The following is a 19,556-nucleotide window of genomic DNA, read 5'->3' on the forward strand; positions in this document are numbered from 1 at the left end:
GTTTGAAAAACCAAATAGATTATTTAACTGTAAACTCTGGGAAGTTCAACATAGTGCTTTAGTTGTACAACGGGGATATTTATGTTGTGTGCCCAATTATACATACAAGTATATGTACAAGTTTAGCATATTGTGTGACTTTTTAATGAGTCCATACCTCCCACGAAAGTCCTGTAGGGAACCAACAGGAAACGGTTCAAGCAGAAAATGTCTCTTGGCCACTCATTTGTTGTTTGAACCATTATCTTGTGGGTAAAAACAATACCAAATTATGCAGTGTGAAATTTCAGGAATTTTCCATAATGAAAATTTCAGGAATTTTATAAATGTTAACTAGGTAAATATTACGCATGCCTCATATCATCCTTCAGAGTATAATTTTTTGGAGGTAGCTGTTTTTCAATCACTGATGGTATTTGGAGTCCAAAAGAGAAATCTGTATCAAACCACGCTCAAAGATTTTTTACTAAATGGTCTTTGATTGGAGTGGGACCGACAGACCTGTATACAAATAGGAGGTTATCAGTAAACCGCCTTGTAGTTATCACTATTTGGTTTTTTTGATGATGCACATACACACACTCTCACACACACAGATTTGTTGGTTCCAGTTAGAGAAATAATGCCAACAGCTAAAAGGTATTGAGATCATACTATAGAGAGTGTTTTGTTTCGGAGCTCATCATTCTGTGCACTTGCCCATCATTCTTTTAGAGCTTAACTGCCTCAAATGCGGTTTCTTGATTATTTCTTCTCATTTAGGAGCATGATTGTATGAATTTATGTCTTGTATTTTTCGTGAGTTTTGATAGCATGCGGTTAGTTTTCATATTTACATACATGTATGCTCGAGAGTCTTTTAACAGCAATGTAGAGGGATTATAGTGTAAAACTGAAATAATTCTAATTTTTCTCAGGGTACATCACAAAGGACTGAGATATTTTACTGATAATGGTTTTGAGAAACAGTAAAAACGCTAGGTTTTCAGCCGTCTTGGGGAGAGAGGAATATTTTGATTCCATTGGACTTGTCTTTGTGTGACGGCTACAGACTGAGCCATCCTGGCTGCACATAAATATAAACTGTCTGTGCGAACAACTTTGGCCAGTTTGCCTTCAGCATTCAGGTATGCGACTGACACAGAGTTCCACAGGATGGAAAATAATTCTGTTCTAACCACCATTAGCCTTGATTTATAAAGAAGGAATTCATTTAACTAACTATGCTGCCTGTGTTTGTAATATTTAACTTTACTATTTTATACATTTTACAGCTGCTACAATAATTTCACATATATGTGATGCACATTAAACTGGCTTCAAATAAAGTCTTATAAAATAATGCTTCACATTTCGTGTGTGCTCATTTGAGGAAAAGAGTGAAATAAACCCTCACCCTTTAAAACCTTGTGTCTATGACAGGTATTCTGCTATTATAATCCATGCACAAATGTGTTTTGTGTAAGCTCGGAATAAATAAAGGTTGGGGTGGGGGTGGAGGGGTGCGGGGTAATACAACACTCATCTGTTTTCCCTGTTCTGCATGGTAAATTAGTATACCTGTGCTTGCATTACTACCAAGGGATATCTACTGGCTCTGGCCAGGATGGCCTCCTGTAACACAACAGCAGGGTTGCTTCCTAGACAAAGGCTCAATGTGTCTCTCTAGAGGAAATGTGCAGGGCAGCCTCATAGGTGGCCGTTCACCTTTGCATCACAAAACTGACTAGAGCTGGGGTTTCTGAGATTATTCAAATTTAGATCCGATTTGTTGTGCTCTGTATTAGAGGGGTGCTTCCTGCTTGGAGCATTTAATTCACAAATGTGTAACTGCTTTCAGTATGCCACAAGAACTTGATAGACATTACTTGTGATTTAAAAACAGACTCACTGAATAGGGGATCCATACTTTACAAGTGTACCACGGGTTATTCTATTACATTTAGCCGCTTTAACATTACCATCTTTCTGGAAGCCAGACAAAAAAGCATTTGTTTTAATTAAGCACCACAGGATCTAATCAGTGTTACTGGAGTGGGATTGTCTGCCTTGAGAACATGGGCACATTTTAAATTTAGAAAGTAGAGGGTTGTGAGAACAGGCGGTGTGGAAGCTGTCAACCTTAACTAATGTCTCACCATAAACTGTAGGTGCTGCAGCCATGTTTTCCTGCTTATCCTGTGCCTAAAGGAAGTGACTGTCAATGATGCGCAGGGCCTCTAGTTCACATCTTGGCTTTCAAGACAAGAACATGTTTATTAGCTTGCACACACTCTTGTATCAATAGAAGGCCATCTTCTTTTCTCTTGATCTCCGGCACCAGTGTACTCCCTTTGTTTCTCAAACCATGTAATTCCTGTGTAAATACTCTTAGTAGAACGCTATGTTTTTGTATCTTGCCTTTGCTTAGCAACGCTCACTAGATTACAGTTGGTGGGGCAGCTCCATGTTGACCATTTCTGTGATTTGCAAATATTTTTTTATTTTGTTAAACATTTTAAAACTTCAATTGGCCTGACTGCAGAATATATTTTACAAGAGTTACCTACATAACCCCGTACATCACCTTAATGGATTCAGGTTTTTGTAGTCTTATATCGAATAGAAGAAACCTAGAGGGTAATGGAGGAATTGCAGCAACAAAAATAATGGATGAAGAAAGAGCCTACTGATGAAGATAAAGCCTCACAACAGAGAGTTTTCTGATTTTTTTTGTCTCTTTCTGCTAGGAAAAATCAATATTTCTGGTTATCCTTGACACAGGAGCACAGACTTATTTTCGGAGCAATGGGAGTTGGTTTCTGCTTTGTCTGAATTAGGTCTTGGAAAGAGGATGAGACTAACTCTTGAATTAAGCTGAAGGCGGCAAAAAGGTTCATACAAATAATCTGATTCATCCCTGTAGTCGCCTGAATCTTGGAAATATGGTGCTAATACAGACGATGTAAGAGCACCACATGATTGCAAACTTCACACTCTTGTTACAAAAGTGGAAGCAGAACATCATTTTCTGTTCAGAAATATCACACAATCTTAGAAATATTACTAATTAGTCTACTCAAAATATCCTGAAAAAACTACCCTCTGCAACAGGAAATAGACACAAAATAACTTCTGGCACCAAAAACACATATTTAAAAAAATGATTCGCTTCATGTTTGCAGGAATCTTTACCGCACTTCAACGAAAGGTTGACCTCAAACAGGTCTGAAGATTGTAACCTGTGGCAGCACAAAATAGTCTGCTAAATTCTTTGTCTACTGATTCTTTGTCTACTTTGTCCAAGGAAGGAGATCATTAAAGAAGATAACGACTCCTGCCCTGGTTATGTAATATCATACGTTGAGGCTACCGGTTTTAGGTTTCAATTTATTAACACTGATAAAATCCCACCAAAAATAGAAACAACGGTTATCAGTGTAAACAGATTAACACATTTTGCTGCATTCACACAAACTAAACTGCCATCCATGGAATTGAGGGAAAGCACACATTTTTTTACTGCAGAGCCCAACAAGATGTGGCTGTGTTCTAGTCAGCTGCTGAAAGGTCACAAAAGGATGTATTCAAATCTAAACAGGAAGATTTGTAGCCAATTACAGGAGAGGAGATGGACCTTTGTCATCCTTATTTGGATGGACTTGTGTGGTTTGTAACACGGACAGAGAAGGCTCACCACACACAGTCACCTTTCAGAATATTGAGACCACTGCGTGAGAAGCTGCAGTGCTAACCTCAGATTCAAACTGGTGCGCAAGAGTATTTCTCAGGAACAGAGAGCCTTTCTTGCTAGCAGCATGCTGCACCACGCAGGTGGCTTAAATTAAATTGTTTATCAAACCAGTTATCAATGTAGGTTGAGCAAAGCGCAGTCATGGATGACATCTATGCTTCAACCAGAACTGTAAGCATGACTAGTAATGTGAGAATTACATGAACATCATTATCGCAAGTAGACACCAAAAGACATGGGGCATTAAGGAATTCCCTAGCCCAAAGGATTGCTGATTATTGGTGCAAGTGATTGGCTTCTTTTCCTTTTTTTTAGTTTTTCAGGGGATTTCCTTTCGGGACAACTCTTTACTACCTGTGTAAGGCTAGAAAAGTCAGAGATCTCCTACATTCATCGGGAAAAATCCCTGAAAGCATATTTTTTGCAGTTATCGCCTTTGAGTGGGCAAGCTATTGCACAAAGTGGCATTATTACCCTTAAACACTATATTCCAAATCACTTTTGACAGAAACAAATATATTTATGCTGAAACTAGCCTCATGCCTCTCTGCAAGCCTGCTGAAGCATTTAACAAGGTAGTACTCTGCTGGCCAGAGCAGGGCTCTGTGGGATAGGCATATAATTTCTGTACAGTGTGTTTGAAACATCCAATTTCAGGCAGCGTTCAGTGAGTGTTCAGTCAACATTTTGTTGCATCTTTCTGCGTGTGACGATTTACAGGTTCTTGAGTTTGTTTGAGCAAATGCCATAGTTTAGGCCTGTGTGCTCCCATGTCCGCACCTCAAAGCTATTGATTTCCCACCTTGTTTTGGGGGATGGTCTGATCCACAGACTACTGCAGGGTCCTGCTTTGATATATATTTTTTGTGTGTTAAAGTTCAGTGGGGGACCGTTAGTGACATTTCATGCCAGCACTGGCTTCACATGACACTGATCTTGAATATGTCTCTCTCCGATTTCGAGAGGCTTTGAAGGGCGTTTCATCTAATTCATGACTGGGGATATTGCATTTGTCATGAAAAGGATCAATCTTCTTTCAGGTAATCACAATTGGCGCCCCGACGGTGGCTTACAGCCACTTTTGCTCATTTACTATGCTAAAATATGCTTGAAGAATGCATCAATTTGCTATTTTTGCAAAGCATATTTATTTAAGCTATTAGAACATCATTATGCCCAATGTTTGCCCTTGAAGGCTTGGCTCACTTGTTATACCAGCATAATGTCGCAGCCCTACCTTGTTAAATTACCTTTCAATTGCTTAGTCAGAGGCCATGTGGTGTAAACGCGGTTTGTGTTAAACTGGATCCTAAAACGAAACATGCAGCGATTGTCCTTCGCAAAGGACTTCCCCCTTGAACTCAGAATCCCTCCGCAATGTCTTGATTCAAAGAAACACCAACTACTGGAGTTTACCTTCCGTCAGGAGCACCAATCTGCAAGTCCGTGCACACATTTACCAAAGAAGCCATCAATAAGTGATATGAGAAGAGGAGACATAACATAGATCTAGCATCTGCACCCTGGCACAATGACTATGATGAAGACACTGCACAAGTCAAGGATAACATGATGATCGCTTCATGCAGACTGCAGAGCATGCATGAAAGGGTCAACAAATTCCGCTTCGGAGTCTGCTCTTTTCTCCCTAGTATCATTTTACCCCATACTTACTTGGAATGCTTCACTTGCTCCTGGGGGCTCCGCTGGCCTTTTCCAGCTGTGGTAAGTTGCCCTTGCTGAAGAAGTGCTTGTCCCATGGTCTCTCTTTTATTTGCTGAGAACAAAGTAACATTTGTGGTTTCAGAACAGTGCAACAACATTTAAGAAAGAGAAAGCTAGAGGCAATGGGGGAAACTCGCAAGACTCAAGAGCAGGAAATAATTTTATCTGAGGAGGGAAGGACTAATGTTATTAGAAAGCAAGTCCTTTATTATCACAAGAGGTTTTAATAACCAATAGGACAATATAAAATAATACCTGCTAGTCAATTCAAACAAGAATTGGATGCATGTTCACACCAACAATTTGCTCAAATCTTAACATCAATGAAATCATAAGACCCACATGTTGCTGCCCAAAAACCACAGCTCTTACAGGCCAATAGCATTTAAGTTGGGTTATCTTTCGAAAAGGAACTAATAAAAGCCAAGGGGTTGTTCGACTTGGCTAATTTGCAAAGCCCAACGCTCAGCAATTTTAGAGCTATCTCCATCAGCATGTACCTGGTCAACTATGGATTTTTTCTGTACACTAAACACAATTCACAAATCTGGACTTGTAATTCTGTTAGGAGCAATTCACTGCTTGCAATGTCAGATATATACAGAGCCATGACCCCCAAAACGTCCAAATTGAATAACAGAACTGTAAGCCAATGGGAAGAAGCAGCAGGGAGAGAGCTAAGCGAGAAGGAAAGGGCAGATTTATGGTCCTCCACATCAAGGAGGAAGGTGACAACGACCCTTGATCAGACAAAATTCTGGCTAGTGCACAGGGCCTACTGGACCCCAGCACGGCTTGCCAACATAGGCATCAGAGAGACCGACTCCTGCTGGAACTGCAACAGGCAGAAGGGAGACCTAGCACACCTCCTATTCCACTGCGCCAAAACAAAGAAGTTCTGGCACTCCATAATCACTCTAATCAATGACATGACAGGAGCCACACTATCAATGGACTTCCACCACCTAATTCTGGGGTACACTGACCCTTCCATAACATCCTAAAATGACAGAGACCTGATTGACCTCCTGCTTACAGCAGCGGTCAAAACGTGTTGAATAACTGGAAGGACACAGCAAAGGCCACCTTTAAAGCCTGGTTCAACTGGGTCATTTTCCTAAGGGGAGCCGACACCATAACGTCCAACAGCCAAAGGGACTCAGGGAAAAAGAGCGAGATATGGCTGTCACTAGGCAACTACTTGTCCTCTCACAAGCCACCCTAAACACTCAGACCAGACAATACTACAAAACGCACACATGCACCCTACTCAACAACATAATGTGCCTACGTCTCTCTACTTCGGACACCTTTCTTCTTCTGATCTTCTATCTCCTCACATCACCAGGGGGGGCGGAAAGATAACCATACTGGTTGGCAAAGGGACACGGGGGAAACTGGAACGTGCAAGAACGGAGAGAAGAAGATGAAACAAACTGTAGAATGGACTGTCAAGAGCCAAACTAAATAAAGCCAATGGATACAATGCTTGACAACTCCCCTCCCCCTCCCCCCCCCCCCCCCCCGGCGCTTTTTCTTCTTTCTTTTTCCCCATGTGTTTCACCCAGTACCATGTAAATATGCTCTTTATTTTCAATAAAAATTACTGAAATAAAAAAAGCAATGTCAGATTCCCAGCATGCAGGCCCCAGCAGACGGCATACCAGGATGGCAGTACGGTTGCTCTCTATTCCGTTTCATATTAAATGTCTTTAAATACTAACGTAGAGGTGCAAGCCAGCTACTCTCAATTGCTATAATGAGTAATGTTGGAGGGATGGGCAGTGGCCTGCTCATACTAGCTGCTTCCAAACCTTGATCCCCAAGAATCACAGGGCACGTTTCCATGAACGTTCCTTACTAAGCCCATACAGGGAAATGTGTGGGGTTTAATTTCAACCCCTTATTTTAGGATAAAAATGAAGGACTGCACACAAAGCTTGCACGCTGTTTTAATTATGTAAGGGGAGCTAGGATGAAGGCAAGGGATTTATGTTCTCACCACAAGTGCACCCTCCCTTAAGAGCTCTTGTTTTAGGTTAGGATTCTCTCAAGAGAAATGGAAGCTAGGAAACAGACCAGAGCATGGTGCACACACCAGTAAAAGCAATTTTTCACATGGCCAAAGATATGTGTGCAATACAATTTTATTAGCAATCTCATCGTTTTTTAACTTGGACATATGCAAAATAGGTTTTTCCTCAAATGTGAATTAACAATGTGTGAATTGGCCTAAAATTTCATTTAAAAGATGGAATTATCTCAAAATGTAACACCACAGCTGTAATATTCTGAAATTTTCATGGAATACATACGCAGAGGCTTTCGTCTGAGGGACATCCTCACCAAATCACTCCCAAGTCGGTTTGCAAAACGATTTATCTTCTGATCATAGAACCAATCCCCTGTTGTCTTCTTCAGATCTCTGGAAACAAAGAAGATTTTGCTCAAAGCGGTCCGATGACATTTATAAACAAAAATAATTTAAAGACAGATGAGGTCTACAAGATTATATGCGACGACATTTAATACTTCACTTATGGCATCAACATTGACATGAATGTGGAACCATTACTTGCACCATCTCCTTATGCTGCCTATCACAGCACATGGCATCGTAAGTTACATAAATGATGATTTCACACGTAACATCAAATATGACATCATTGTGTCTAAAAACACAAACATCAGAAAAACAAAAGAAAGCAGCTTTTAAATATAATGAAAATACCATTTTCAGAGTTGCACTGTCTCAGAGTTAGACCCATGTGAGCTTCGACATACGCTCAAGAGACACACGAAGGAACACAAATTCGCACAATAGCCTTTGGACCCGGGCGGAATGAGTTTTGGGGGCAGTGGCCCCATCCCCTCCTTACAATCGGCTGCAGGGCTGCAAATGCAGGGGCCGCCATAGTTCTTGCTACACCACAACACTAAGACAAATATAATGCAATGGAAAAATACATTTGAGAGCCAATCATCCTAAACAAGCATTTATAATGCAATCGGTCTTGCTTTTGGGAGCTTATATGTATGTAGCAATGCAGCACATTAGCCTGGGTGCTGAAACATCTACTGTTCTTTAACATGGAGGGAAAATGAGCACCAAACTGCGTGACATGCCAGGTATGGGAACACCTGGAGAGAAATATTGCCTTTCCGCGGGAAATGATATAGTCCAAAGCTCTGTTTTTAATATAAAATCAGGGCCTTCGGTGGTCATATCACAGAAAATACAAGATTTGAAAAAAATATTATTGTCCACGGGTGCTCATGGAAGACAATTTCTATGGACTGGACTCTAGAGAATGCTAAAGTGAATCTGGTATTTAACTGCCCTCTGCTGGTCGTTTTCTATCAAGACAGTTAAATAGAGAGAGTTGTCAGAAAAATTAAAAAAAGAAAGTCCCTTAACAGAAAGCAATTCTGGTATTTTACTGATCTCTGCTGGTCGTTTTCTATTAAATCAGTTAAATGGGGGCAGTTGAACAGAAAAAAAAGTCCCTAAGCGGAAGGAGACAAGTCCTAGGGCTGATCTCCAGAGTTCACAAAGTACATACATACATAAGTAAATACTAAAGTATATTCAAGAGGTCTCGCATGCTCGACCTGAAAATTATATGTACCCCCTTACTGCAGAAGACAATATGTTGACCTCCCCCACACCACTTTACAAATGCAGAAAAATTCAAAGGGTCGTCCTCCGTACAAGCAAAGAAAATGCTACAGTTAAAAAGACCAGAAGTGTATTCTTTTTAGAATTCCAATTTGGGACGCAAGGAAACAGCTTCCCTTGCGTCCCAGTTTGACTTTTTTTTAATTGTTTTGTTGCTGCATCAGCATGCACTGTGTACGGACGTCACAGCAAGTAAATGATGGCAGACCAAGCTAATGGTGCGCTGCATAACCCTGCCCCCCGCCCCAACCCCAAGTACTGAAAAAGTCCTTTGCCTAGTGGATCCCTGCTTGGGTGTGGCACTTGACACATGATCCCCAAGCAGGGATCCTATCCACTAGACCACCAGGGCTGATGACTGCGGAGCAAGCTGCACTCCTGGACATGGGCCTGTGCTCCCTCCTGGCCCTATTAGTCTTTCTGCCCCTCCAGGGAGTAGAGTGAGTAGAATACTAAGCCCGACACTCTTTAACGTTTACCTGCAACCCCTTGCAGAGATAGCACACTGATGACAACCCTCTGCTTTTTGCTATGCTGATGACACCCAATTAGCTATCTCTTTCTCCAAGCAATGCAAAAACGACCTTGTTAAATTCAAGGAAGACCTGATGGCCATTGCTGACTGGATGACAGCAAACTGCTTGCAGTTAAATGCTAGTAAATCTGAAACACTACTATTTGGGAGAGACAGTAATTTGTGGTCGGAGAAATGGTGGCCAGATGAACTGAAGCCTGCACCCCTGTTTAAGGAGACAGTGAATTTGGATTGACAGTGAATTTGGATATCCTTTGAAACCCAAACAAAAGTGGCAGCGGGGATCAGTTTTGAGCTTCCGAGAGGATTAAAGCCCCTTCCTGGTTTCTTTTACAAACAAACTCATCAGACTATTGTCCAGGTCACGATTATATCCAGTCTGGACTATGGCAACTCCCTATACCTAGGCGCATATAAATCTGGTATTCAGGTCCTTCAAAGGGTACAAAACGAGGGAGCAAGCACCCTTCTTGCTCTCCCTAAATTTTGCTAAGTGTCAAAGCTCCTATCAAAGCTGCAATGGCTGTCTGTGGATAAAATAATTCAATTCAAGAGACTGTGCTTTGCTCACAAAATTTTGACCCAGCAGGCCCCTCCTGTCCTAGCGAACATGCTGGCAACATACTCTACAAAACGTAACCTGCGTTCAGCCAATCAGTTTTTAGCCTGTACCCCCTGCGAGTCCTACGAGCTAGAGCCGGGGGACGCTCATTTATGGCTTTGCGTCTGGACTCTGGAACTCCCTCCCTGTATACATTAGGGGCATTTAGAATCATCTAACCTTCCGAAAGGCTATAAAAACCTGGTTATTCCCAGCCTAACCTCTCTCCCTCTGTTGGTCTTTTCAGCTACTTGTACCTGGGTAGAGCGAGGACTCCCCGTCGCTGGGGCAGCCATGTGCTGTATAAATCTTTTTAACATAACATAACAGAGGGGGGCTGTACAGCGCCAAGTGGCCACCTTGGGCGGCAGAAATCGGACCGGACATGAAAGAATAACAAAGGCACTACCATTTGAGAGGGAGCAGTCCCTCTAGACATGGATCTATGCTCCCCCTCAAACCTGGACATATTTTGTTGTTCTACTACCCCTGGTGCGTGAATAGGGAATGTTCTCGACCAGTTTGCCACTCTTGGGGAGGAGGAGGGGGTGGGGGTGGTGTATGTGCAGAATGCAAAGGGACACCAGGAAATACAAATAAAACAACTTTTTGGGGGAGCGTGGGAAGTGGGAGGAGCTGCGCCATGGGCATGGGTCTGTATTTCCCCCCCAAATATGGCTGCAACAGTCGTACAATCCCCCGGTGGGTGGATTGGCGGATAGGGAACGCAATCTGTCTCCCAGGGGGTACAATTCTCCCTGGAAAACTGCACTGCTTTTTTGTGGGGAGTGGGGCAAGGGACACCCAGGGCATGGGCCTGTGCTCGCCATCCCCAACATATCAGTCTTTTTGCCCCATTGAGGGATGGATAGGGCATGCTTACCCTGGGAGATTAGGTGAAGAGCACGGGGGCACAGAAAGCCCAAAAGTCGTCAGGGAAATGAAAATCCACAAAATTCCTATCACGCTGCATTCCCACAGTAGTTATGCTAAAAACAATATCCCACTTGTGAGCTGGACTTAGTGCCTGCAAAAGAAACAGAACAATCTATGCATAAGGGCAGTCCTCACAAAGCAATGTTGTAGATCCCTGCAGATTGTCTTCACAGAAATGTAGGGAAAATGCATCATTTTAGGAAAAGTTTGATGTGTGCAGGGCACTGTGGAAAAGAAAACTTAGTGGGAAACATGAAAGGCCCACCATCCTTGACACCCCTGGGTGTTTAATTATCAAAATGTCTGGGGTTGGTAGTAGGTTTCTCTGTGTAGTGGCCAAGCCTATGCCAAATATCCACATCTACCCATATTGCAAAAAAGAGTCACTTGTGAGTGGAAAAATGTGATCTGTTCATGTTGCAATTTGAGACCTTTCCGGTCATGGACCCTGAGCTCACCCACATAAGTGGTGTAGCATTTTTATCAGAACAGGTGTGGAAACTGGGTGGTAGGCATGTATATGGATCTCCACAGACTTCAAACATTCTCTATGAAATATGAGGAAATGCATGTTTTTTGCTGAGGTTTGAAGAGCATTGAGAGGAAGATAAGGGAGTGAGATCCACACAAGGCACCAACCTGGACTACCCCTGGCGTTTAGTTTTGAAAGCGCCAGGGTTTGGTAGGTTTCCCTTGGTGTGCAGCCTAGCTCACACCCAAAACTCCACAGCTATCCACTGCTACCCACAGTGCAAAAAAAATGGATTTGGGAAAAAAATGTATCTTTCCATTTAGCATTTTGGGACTGTTCCTGTTGCAAGTGCTGGGCCCATCCATATTAGTGGGGTAGCATTTTTTATCAGATGTGGGACAACACAGAATGGTAGTACCTTTGCTGTTACCAATTGGATTTCTCTGCATTTTTGGCTTTTAAATGTGAGCCAGTTAGCAAGAAATAAGACATTTTGTAAAATGCCTTTTCAATCACGATAGTTTGAATGAAATGAGATGAAAAAGAGACTTGTAGAGCGCAAAACATTCACCCAAAGGTATCATGGCGCTAGCTCAGCACGAAACAGATAGGAAGGATAGAGACAGCTCAAAGGTTGAACAGCCATGTCTTTAAAGCCTTCCTGAATGTTAACAGTTGCTTTTCTTTCTTAATCTGCATCGGTAGTTCATTCCAAAGCCGGGTCGTACTGATCAAATAGCTCCTTTCACCCCAAGTACACTTTTTAAACCTGGGAACTACCCGTTTGTAAGAGTGTGCTGAGCAGAGCTGGCAGGCAGGAACATAAGGCTGCAAGTTCTTTTTTTTAAATGCTGGCCCGAATCGTGAGTTGCCTTAAATGCAATGAGAGCGCCTCCAATTCTATCTGCCTTTTCAAAGGCAGCCAGTGCAGCTTTTTGAGCGAAGTGGAGACCGATGAATATTTAGGTATGTTTAGCAATAGTAAAATAGCAAAAGCTGTGGCGTTTTGCACCATCTGCAACTTGTTGAGGCATTTTTTGCGAAGGTTTATAAAGAGCTCTGTACATCACCAATTTCCTAAAGTCAAAAGAGAGCATAGAGTCAAATGTCACTCCCAAGTTTTTTACCTTATCTTTTGGGTAGGGAATAACCCCGAATTCAGAGGTGTACATATAGCTACTATTCCTAAACGTTGTGCACATTTAAAAAATGCATAGATTACCTTTATGCCTATTGAACTTTCATTACATTTTACCATATGAATTTCTGTTTGGCAGGTATACAACAAAAAATCATTACAAGCTGCACTTCAGCTGTTGGCTATGGATATCATGTGTTTCTGGACAACCTACAAACCCTATAAATCCCCACGACGGGAAGGGTCTATCAGATGCAACAGTATATTGCTTTTGTAAATCAGTTAGAGGTGTTGGGAAGTAGAGCAAGAGGGGAGTGGAAATGTGAGGAGCAGGAGAGACCCTAGGAACAGGAGGGTCACGTTTCTTTTGTGAGGAACTGCAACATTGGAAAATAGATAGTCCTAATTTTGCTTTTGCACCTCATTCAACTAAATCCATCAAATTTAATAATTAGGCACACAGAAAACATATCCTGAATACTAGGATTGTACCCGAAGTGGCAATTGTACCTTGAGCACCCTGATTAAGTGATATGTATGATAAAAGGAAAACCCACCACTTGTCTCACTGATTCCGGCACAAACACTATGCCCCTGAAAACCTCAGAATTCCCTTCACTAACTCTCTATAGCTTGTCCATAGATGCAGTAATTTTTTCCAATCAATGAGTTCCACACCACTTTTCTAATTCTGGTTCTATACCTTTTAGACCAATCATGAACAAGCATGCTTTCTTTTTAGGCCTTACCTCACCCGCTACCTATTGGGTTGGAATATTTTGGTTACACTGAATTGGAATCTCTTCTGTAACCCTACAGAGTCTATCACAATATGCCACACAGCAAAGACAACAAGATGTTTGCCTCGTTATGTGAAAATGAATAGTCAACTTGTTGGCAAACCTCAAGTGTCTAGAAATGTTGCTGAATTGCTTGAATTGGTGCCCTCCACGTTCACAAGGATAATTATATGGAGTGCATCTTGTTGAATGAACAGTAAAGATAAAGATCAATTCTATAAAAAAGTTGCTTTGTTTTCACAGTATTCTCTAAATCCAGAAACAGGAAATCAACCAGTCATTGCGGATCTTCTGAAACAAGGTGTTTTGGTACTGATTGTTAGCAAGTGTAATATTCCTATACTTATTATCAAAAAAGTTGGACAGTTAAATGTGTATAGATTAGTTTGATTAGAGATTTGAGAGCCATAAATGATGTGGTTATTCTTAGTGTGCCCGTAGTTTCGAACCCTGCCTGCCTTCCTTTCCTCCATCTCTACAAATGCCAAATGGTTCACAGTGGTGGCTTTGTGCTTCGCCTCCTTTTCCATAACCAGTTGATGGAGCAGAATTTCACAAAAAAAATCCTGCGCGATTATACGCCCCTATAATACATACTAACAGAAAGTAGTAACGACTAATGTGGACATTTACATTACTCGTGGGAAGCTTACTTTGCAAATATGTACGAACTAATCAGAATTAATGTGAAAATAACAGTAAATGTAATATTCTTGTGTTTAGAATGGATCAAAGGGTTTTGCATGGCAAGGCCGCATGTGTAATTCGTAAAATGCATGCTGTGTGATGCTTTAAACTCACAAATAAAGCTGTTTTCTGCTTAAGCTATGCAAGGCTGACACGTTAATGATGAATTAGTGCTAAATTGGGTGGTAAATAGTGAGAATTGTATTATCGTTTCACTAATAAATGTCTATTTCCTGTTCTTTTAGTGGTAAACGAGTCCTCCATGTTCGTAACTTGACCAAACTAGAGGGAGGGTGGATTTGTGTGCGAGCAAGAACCATGTGACCATGTAACTCAAATGCTGTGCTTAGCTGAAAGAGCCAGACCAGGTGAAGGACAAAGATGTTGACTGCCAGCCAAGCCAGTGTCACAGTGACAAACGGAATCAGAAGTCACTGAATTTAATAAATTGTATAACAATTTTTAAACATGTGTACTCATGAGAGAGAGGATGGGAACATTATTTTGAACAATGGTATAGTTGAAAGAAGAGTGATTTCATTATGGGGTGACATCCCACCCCTAGAAACCAACCAATCTCTTACTTAGAAAATGTGAAGATTGCAACTATTGTGGGACGGACATGTAATTTTAAAGAATAAGAATAGGTGCTTTGGGGGTGCGGTTTAGGTGATGCTGTCGGGAGAGAGATCGCATAGGTTGAGGTGTCCGAGAGAGGGGTGCAACGCTGTTCATTGGTTTGCTGAGAGGCCTTGCTGTTCCTGTCGTTCCTGTCCTGGCACTGTCCTGATTTCCAGAATCTTTGATCCTTGACTTAGATCAGGTGTCCCTCACTACTGCCTAGGCGTGGGAGGTGGTTTCCCCATTACAGATCCACTGGGTTTGTATTTAACAATTCAGAATTATATTTGCCGTAATTATAATTTCTTATGTGCTTTTGTCTCTTCCTCTATTCCTCCGAAATTGACGGTTAATGTCAATATATTTTATTTTGGCATCTAATGTCTCTTCATCTAGCCACTCTTTGCAACATATATTTGAGATGTTATTTCCATTATTGCTGTGATTAGTTTGTTACTCTCTCATGAGGTTTCCAGTATTTGAGTTTATAGCGTTTGCTCTGAGCATTTATTATTACTAGATAAAATTTACTGAAATTTACCAAGAGTCTGTGGTTCTTTTTGTCAAATTATTGATTGTTAATATTTTTAGAATTTCCATTACCATCAACTCTTCAGCTAGTTGGTTCATCAACCAAGTAGATGAAAAGTTGATAACATATGTAAGTATAGATAAAATACAGGATGTTTAAATATACGTTTTAGCAGTAAGGAAGGTTGGAGAAAGATACATAAACTTGACCCCAGTGCAGCAGGGAGTTGGGTGAATGTGTATGGGCCAAAGTAGTGTGAGAATATTAATTAATTATGTATCCCGATCACAGTCATGAAGAACCAGTTTCTCTTCACCTTCTCATTCTGTGGCTCTCCTTAGGAGTTTATGGCGTCTGCTTGAATCTTTTCTCACGCCCTTAAAGAAAGATTTGGACACCTTGGACTTTCCCGGAAACTCTACTTTGAGAACCTCCTGACTGTCTGTAACTTTAGACCAATGCAAGAATGCGTTTTTAGTCCCTCACTGAATTGGCTAGAAAAAGGCATAAGGCTTTAAAATAGAAATTCCGATTTTTTCCTCCCAATGTGCGTTAATTAGGACACAAAATCTCTGCAAGAGAGCGCCACTTATCAACAGAATGGTTTAAAGCCATCCATAGGTTATGTCGTCTGGTAACCATCTTCCAAGTACAAGCTTTTTTGGGTATAGCTGTGCATTGTACACAGTGGATTCTTGGATATGCTACAATGGTGAAATCTCTCCAAACTTAAATTAAAAAAGACATCCTGGAACCTTTACAATGGTCTAAAGAAGCTGAAGGTGCATTTGTATAAATGAACCAAGCTCTCGTCTAATTGGACACTTTGGGACTGCCTCATCATGCAAAACCATTTACATTATGCTGTACTGAACAAGATTGATTTGTCCATGGAGTAATGGTGCAGATCACGGTGACCAGAGAATGCCCATGGCGTACTATATCTCTGCTCTACACCCCAGAGAGTCAGGTCTCTCTCTAATCCTCTGCTCGGTAGCCGCTGCTGCCCATCTTGTTGAAGCCTCAGAAAACCTTGTATTGAGTTCTAACTTGATGTGGCTGTTCCTCATCTTGTTGTTGCTCTCCTCCTCACTACCAAGACTCAACACCTTGCCAGGTTGTCCCAATACAAGATGCCAATGCCTGCCTCGAATATCTCTGTAGTCGGATGTCCCACCTGCATGCATTTTTTATGCCCACCAGCAAGGTGAGAGAACACAATGGCTGTCTTGTGGTGGTTGAGCATATCACAAGGCCCTGCACTGAGTTTACAGACGCCCCTTTGTCATATTGTGCAGTAATCTATTTTGTAGAGGTCTTAGAAAGGACTACGGTAATATTGTTGCTGGGTACGCTGTATGCACTATAGATCAGACTGTAGCGACCCCACGCTTACCAAACGTGAGATCTGCACAGGATGCGGAGCTTGTTGTCTTTACCTAAACTTGCATCCTTGCCAAGAAAAATACTGTAACAGTATTCACAGACTCAAAGTACACATCTTGTGCAGTGCATGATTTTTGGCTTCTCAGGCTGCAGGAAGGTTTTGCCTGAACCCCAATTAAACATATTTTAATAGTGCAAAACCTGCTGAACTATTTGTTTTTGCCTTTCTGAACTGCAGTAGCTAAGTGTGCTGCCCACCAGACTTGTCATGATGAAGTTTCACAAGGGAATGCTGTTGCTGATTCTGCAGTTAAAAAGGCTGCTCTATCTAGAACCAATGAAACTGCTATGTATGTTGTACAGGCTATTTGATTTCCTGATCATTCTGAGAAGGATTTGCCTCTGAAACTGAAAATCAATCCAAGAAACCTGGCGGCGTGTGGAGAGGCAGCTCAGACCGGGGGTGGTGGGGGCGGTCCACACCAACATTTCTACTCTCAAACATGCAGCTCCCCATGTCAAAAGGTATGGTAAGAAGCAGTATGATTTGTGCTACTGCAACCCACTGGCATGCGCCTTTCTTTCCTTCTATTGCCCAGAATTATCACTCCTGCGTGATCTGCCAGCTACATTATATGGGTCAGTGAATCAAGACCAACTCTGCTACTCACTCACCTTCCTAGCACCCTCTGTTCAACTCCAAATATTACCAGACCTTATATTGATGTGCCTCCCATTCTTATGTGTTTGTATCTTTTCCAGGTGGGTGGAAGCATATCCATGTACAATAGCAGATGCCATTACTGTAGCCAAGGGCAAGCTCGGGGACTTAATCCCACATTTCAGTAAGCCAATGCGCCTCTCGAGCAACCAAAGAACACATTTCATTTCAGCAGTAATACAGGAGATCTGCAAAGCTTTAGGGATCAAACAACACTTTCACTGTGTCCATCACTTCCTTTAAGGAAAGAAAGCTGAGCGTAATAACAGCATGCTTAAGGATAACATAGCAAAAAAACTCTTCTGATACCAAACTGAAATGGCCTGGTGCCATGTCTCTAGCTTTGTGGTCAATTAGGGCCATTCTATCACAAAGAACTAAACTGACTACCTATGCAACATTTATGGGATACCCTATGACATGTCAAACCAGTTTGTTCCTGCAGCTAAACTAGACTTGAGACTAAATGATGATGCAGCGCTCCAGAACTGTTGAAAACATATTCACTATCCCTACAGTATTCATTCTCAGGCACAAGCTCACTTACCTCTCGGCCCATCTGAAGTTTGCCATTTCAGTAGGTGACTGGGTGTACATAAAGGTGCACCAGAGAAAGTCCATTATGCAGCCCCGGCGGAAAGGACCGTATCTTGTGTTGTTCATCTCCAAAACATCTGTGAAGTGTTGCAGCTTGCCGAAGTGGGCCACTCCTCCCAATGCAAGCATGTCCTAGGCCAGGGCCATCTACTGGAATTGCTTGTGCTTCTGCCTCCCCTCCTTAAACCAGAATAGAGACCCGAGGCCAGCCAGCCCCATCAGGTCCGGAGGAGAGACAGCCTGGCTGTCCTGCTCCATTACAGCAGCAATCTCATCATTACCACTTCAGTACGGCTGTCTTCCAGATAATGGTCCCTATTTTTGGCCTGGTCACTCTCTTTGCCCCACCTGATCTGAGTACATAACTCCTCCCCCTTGCTGTTGCTACATAAATATTGCAAAACAATACATTTTTCTTCCTGGTGGATTGCACTAACTTACCCCTGGATGTCTTTGGGTATATGAATTTGGTCGTAGTGCCCCTCAGCAAAACATAGACTTACATTGACCTGTTCTATCATGGGTAGTGGGTACTCGAGTGTTCAGGCACCACGATGGAAGACACGGGAAACACTAGTGAATTCTACCACCTAAACAGCTACTTTCGCCAGATACTATTGATCATGCTTACTAAGAACATGCACAATTTTGTGATCACTGAGATCTCAGTATTTGGAGCATCTTTGTGGGCAAAAGTGAGTGTGACACTGTCTGGAGACTATACCAGACTATGCAACCACCTTTGAACATTTCTTTCCTACTACTAAGTTGTTTCATGAACATTGTTTCTGAGAAGAATAGGCTCATCAATTTGTGGCAAGAAAGATTACTCATGGTTAACCCAAGAATGGACTACGGTCCGTTACGTGAGGTATATAGTCCCCAATGTGAAACACACTGCCGAACAACCCCTTCAGCAACTATGAAGATATTCGAGACAAACAGATTCTTCTCGATTATATTTTATTATTATGGTGTAGGACAGGCGATCTGTGAACCGAGAGGAAATGGCAAGATAATAGAGGGCATTGAAAATGCCACAGCCATCTCTTTAGGCTTGATAACTGATCTGTTAAGATGCCCAGAAAACCATGCTCTTGCAGAATATAATGTCCCGGAAGTTCATTTTTGCTGACAAAGAAGGGGATTGTGCAATAGGAGGGTCAGAATGGTGTGCACACATACCTAAATCTTCTTTCATCATCCATGAACTGATAGATCACATCAAGAGTAGAATTAAGAAATTGCACAAAATGTAAAACGCCTTTGAAATAAACATCTGGTCTTGGATATCTGATTATTTGGGAAATGAGGAATGAAGATATTTGAAATAGTAATAGCTGTAATTCTTGTTGTGGTGACTTTATTAAACAAAGCCTATGCATCATCCAAT

The 19,556-nt window shown here is 41.8% G+C and overlaps 1 protein-coding gene across 3 annotated transcripts in view; it reads right to left on the reverse strand.

The window, feature by feature from the left end:
- The window catches only part of SYTL4 (synaptotagmin like 4), a 964,177-nt gene that overhangs the window by 589,092 nt on the left and 355,529 nt on the right, over positions 1 to 19,556 (reverse strand). For all 3 annotated transcript variants that reach the window (XM_078688458.1, XM_078688460.1, XM_078688459.1), the window contains 2 exons: positions 7,774 to 7,883; positions 5,408 to 5,510 (listed from right to left, as the gene is read on the reverse strand). In XM_078688458.1, coding sequence (XP_078544584.1) covers positions 5,408 to 5,510; positions 7,774 to 7,883 — 213 coding nt within the window. The remainder of the gene's footprint in view (positions 1 to 5,407; positions 5,511 to 7,773; positions 7,884 to 19,556) is intronic.

The sequence above is a fragment of the Lissotriton helveticus genome, chromosome 4_1 (assembly GCF_964261635.1).
Source record: "Lissotriton helveticus chromosome 4_1, aLisHel1.1, whole genome shotgun sequence".
NCBI lineage: Eukaryota > Metazoa > Chordata > Amphibia > Caudata > Salamandridae > Lissotriton > Lissotriton helveticus.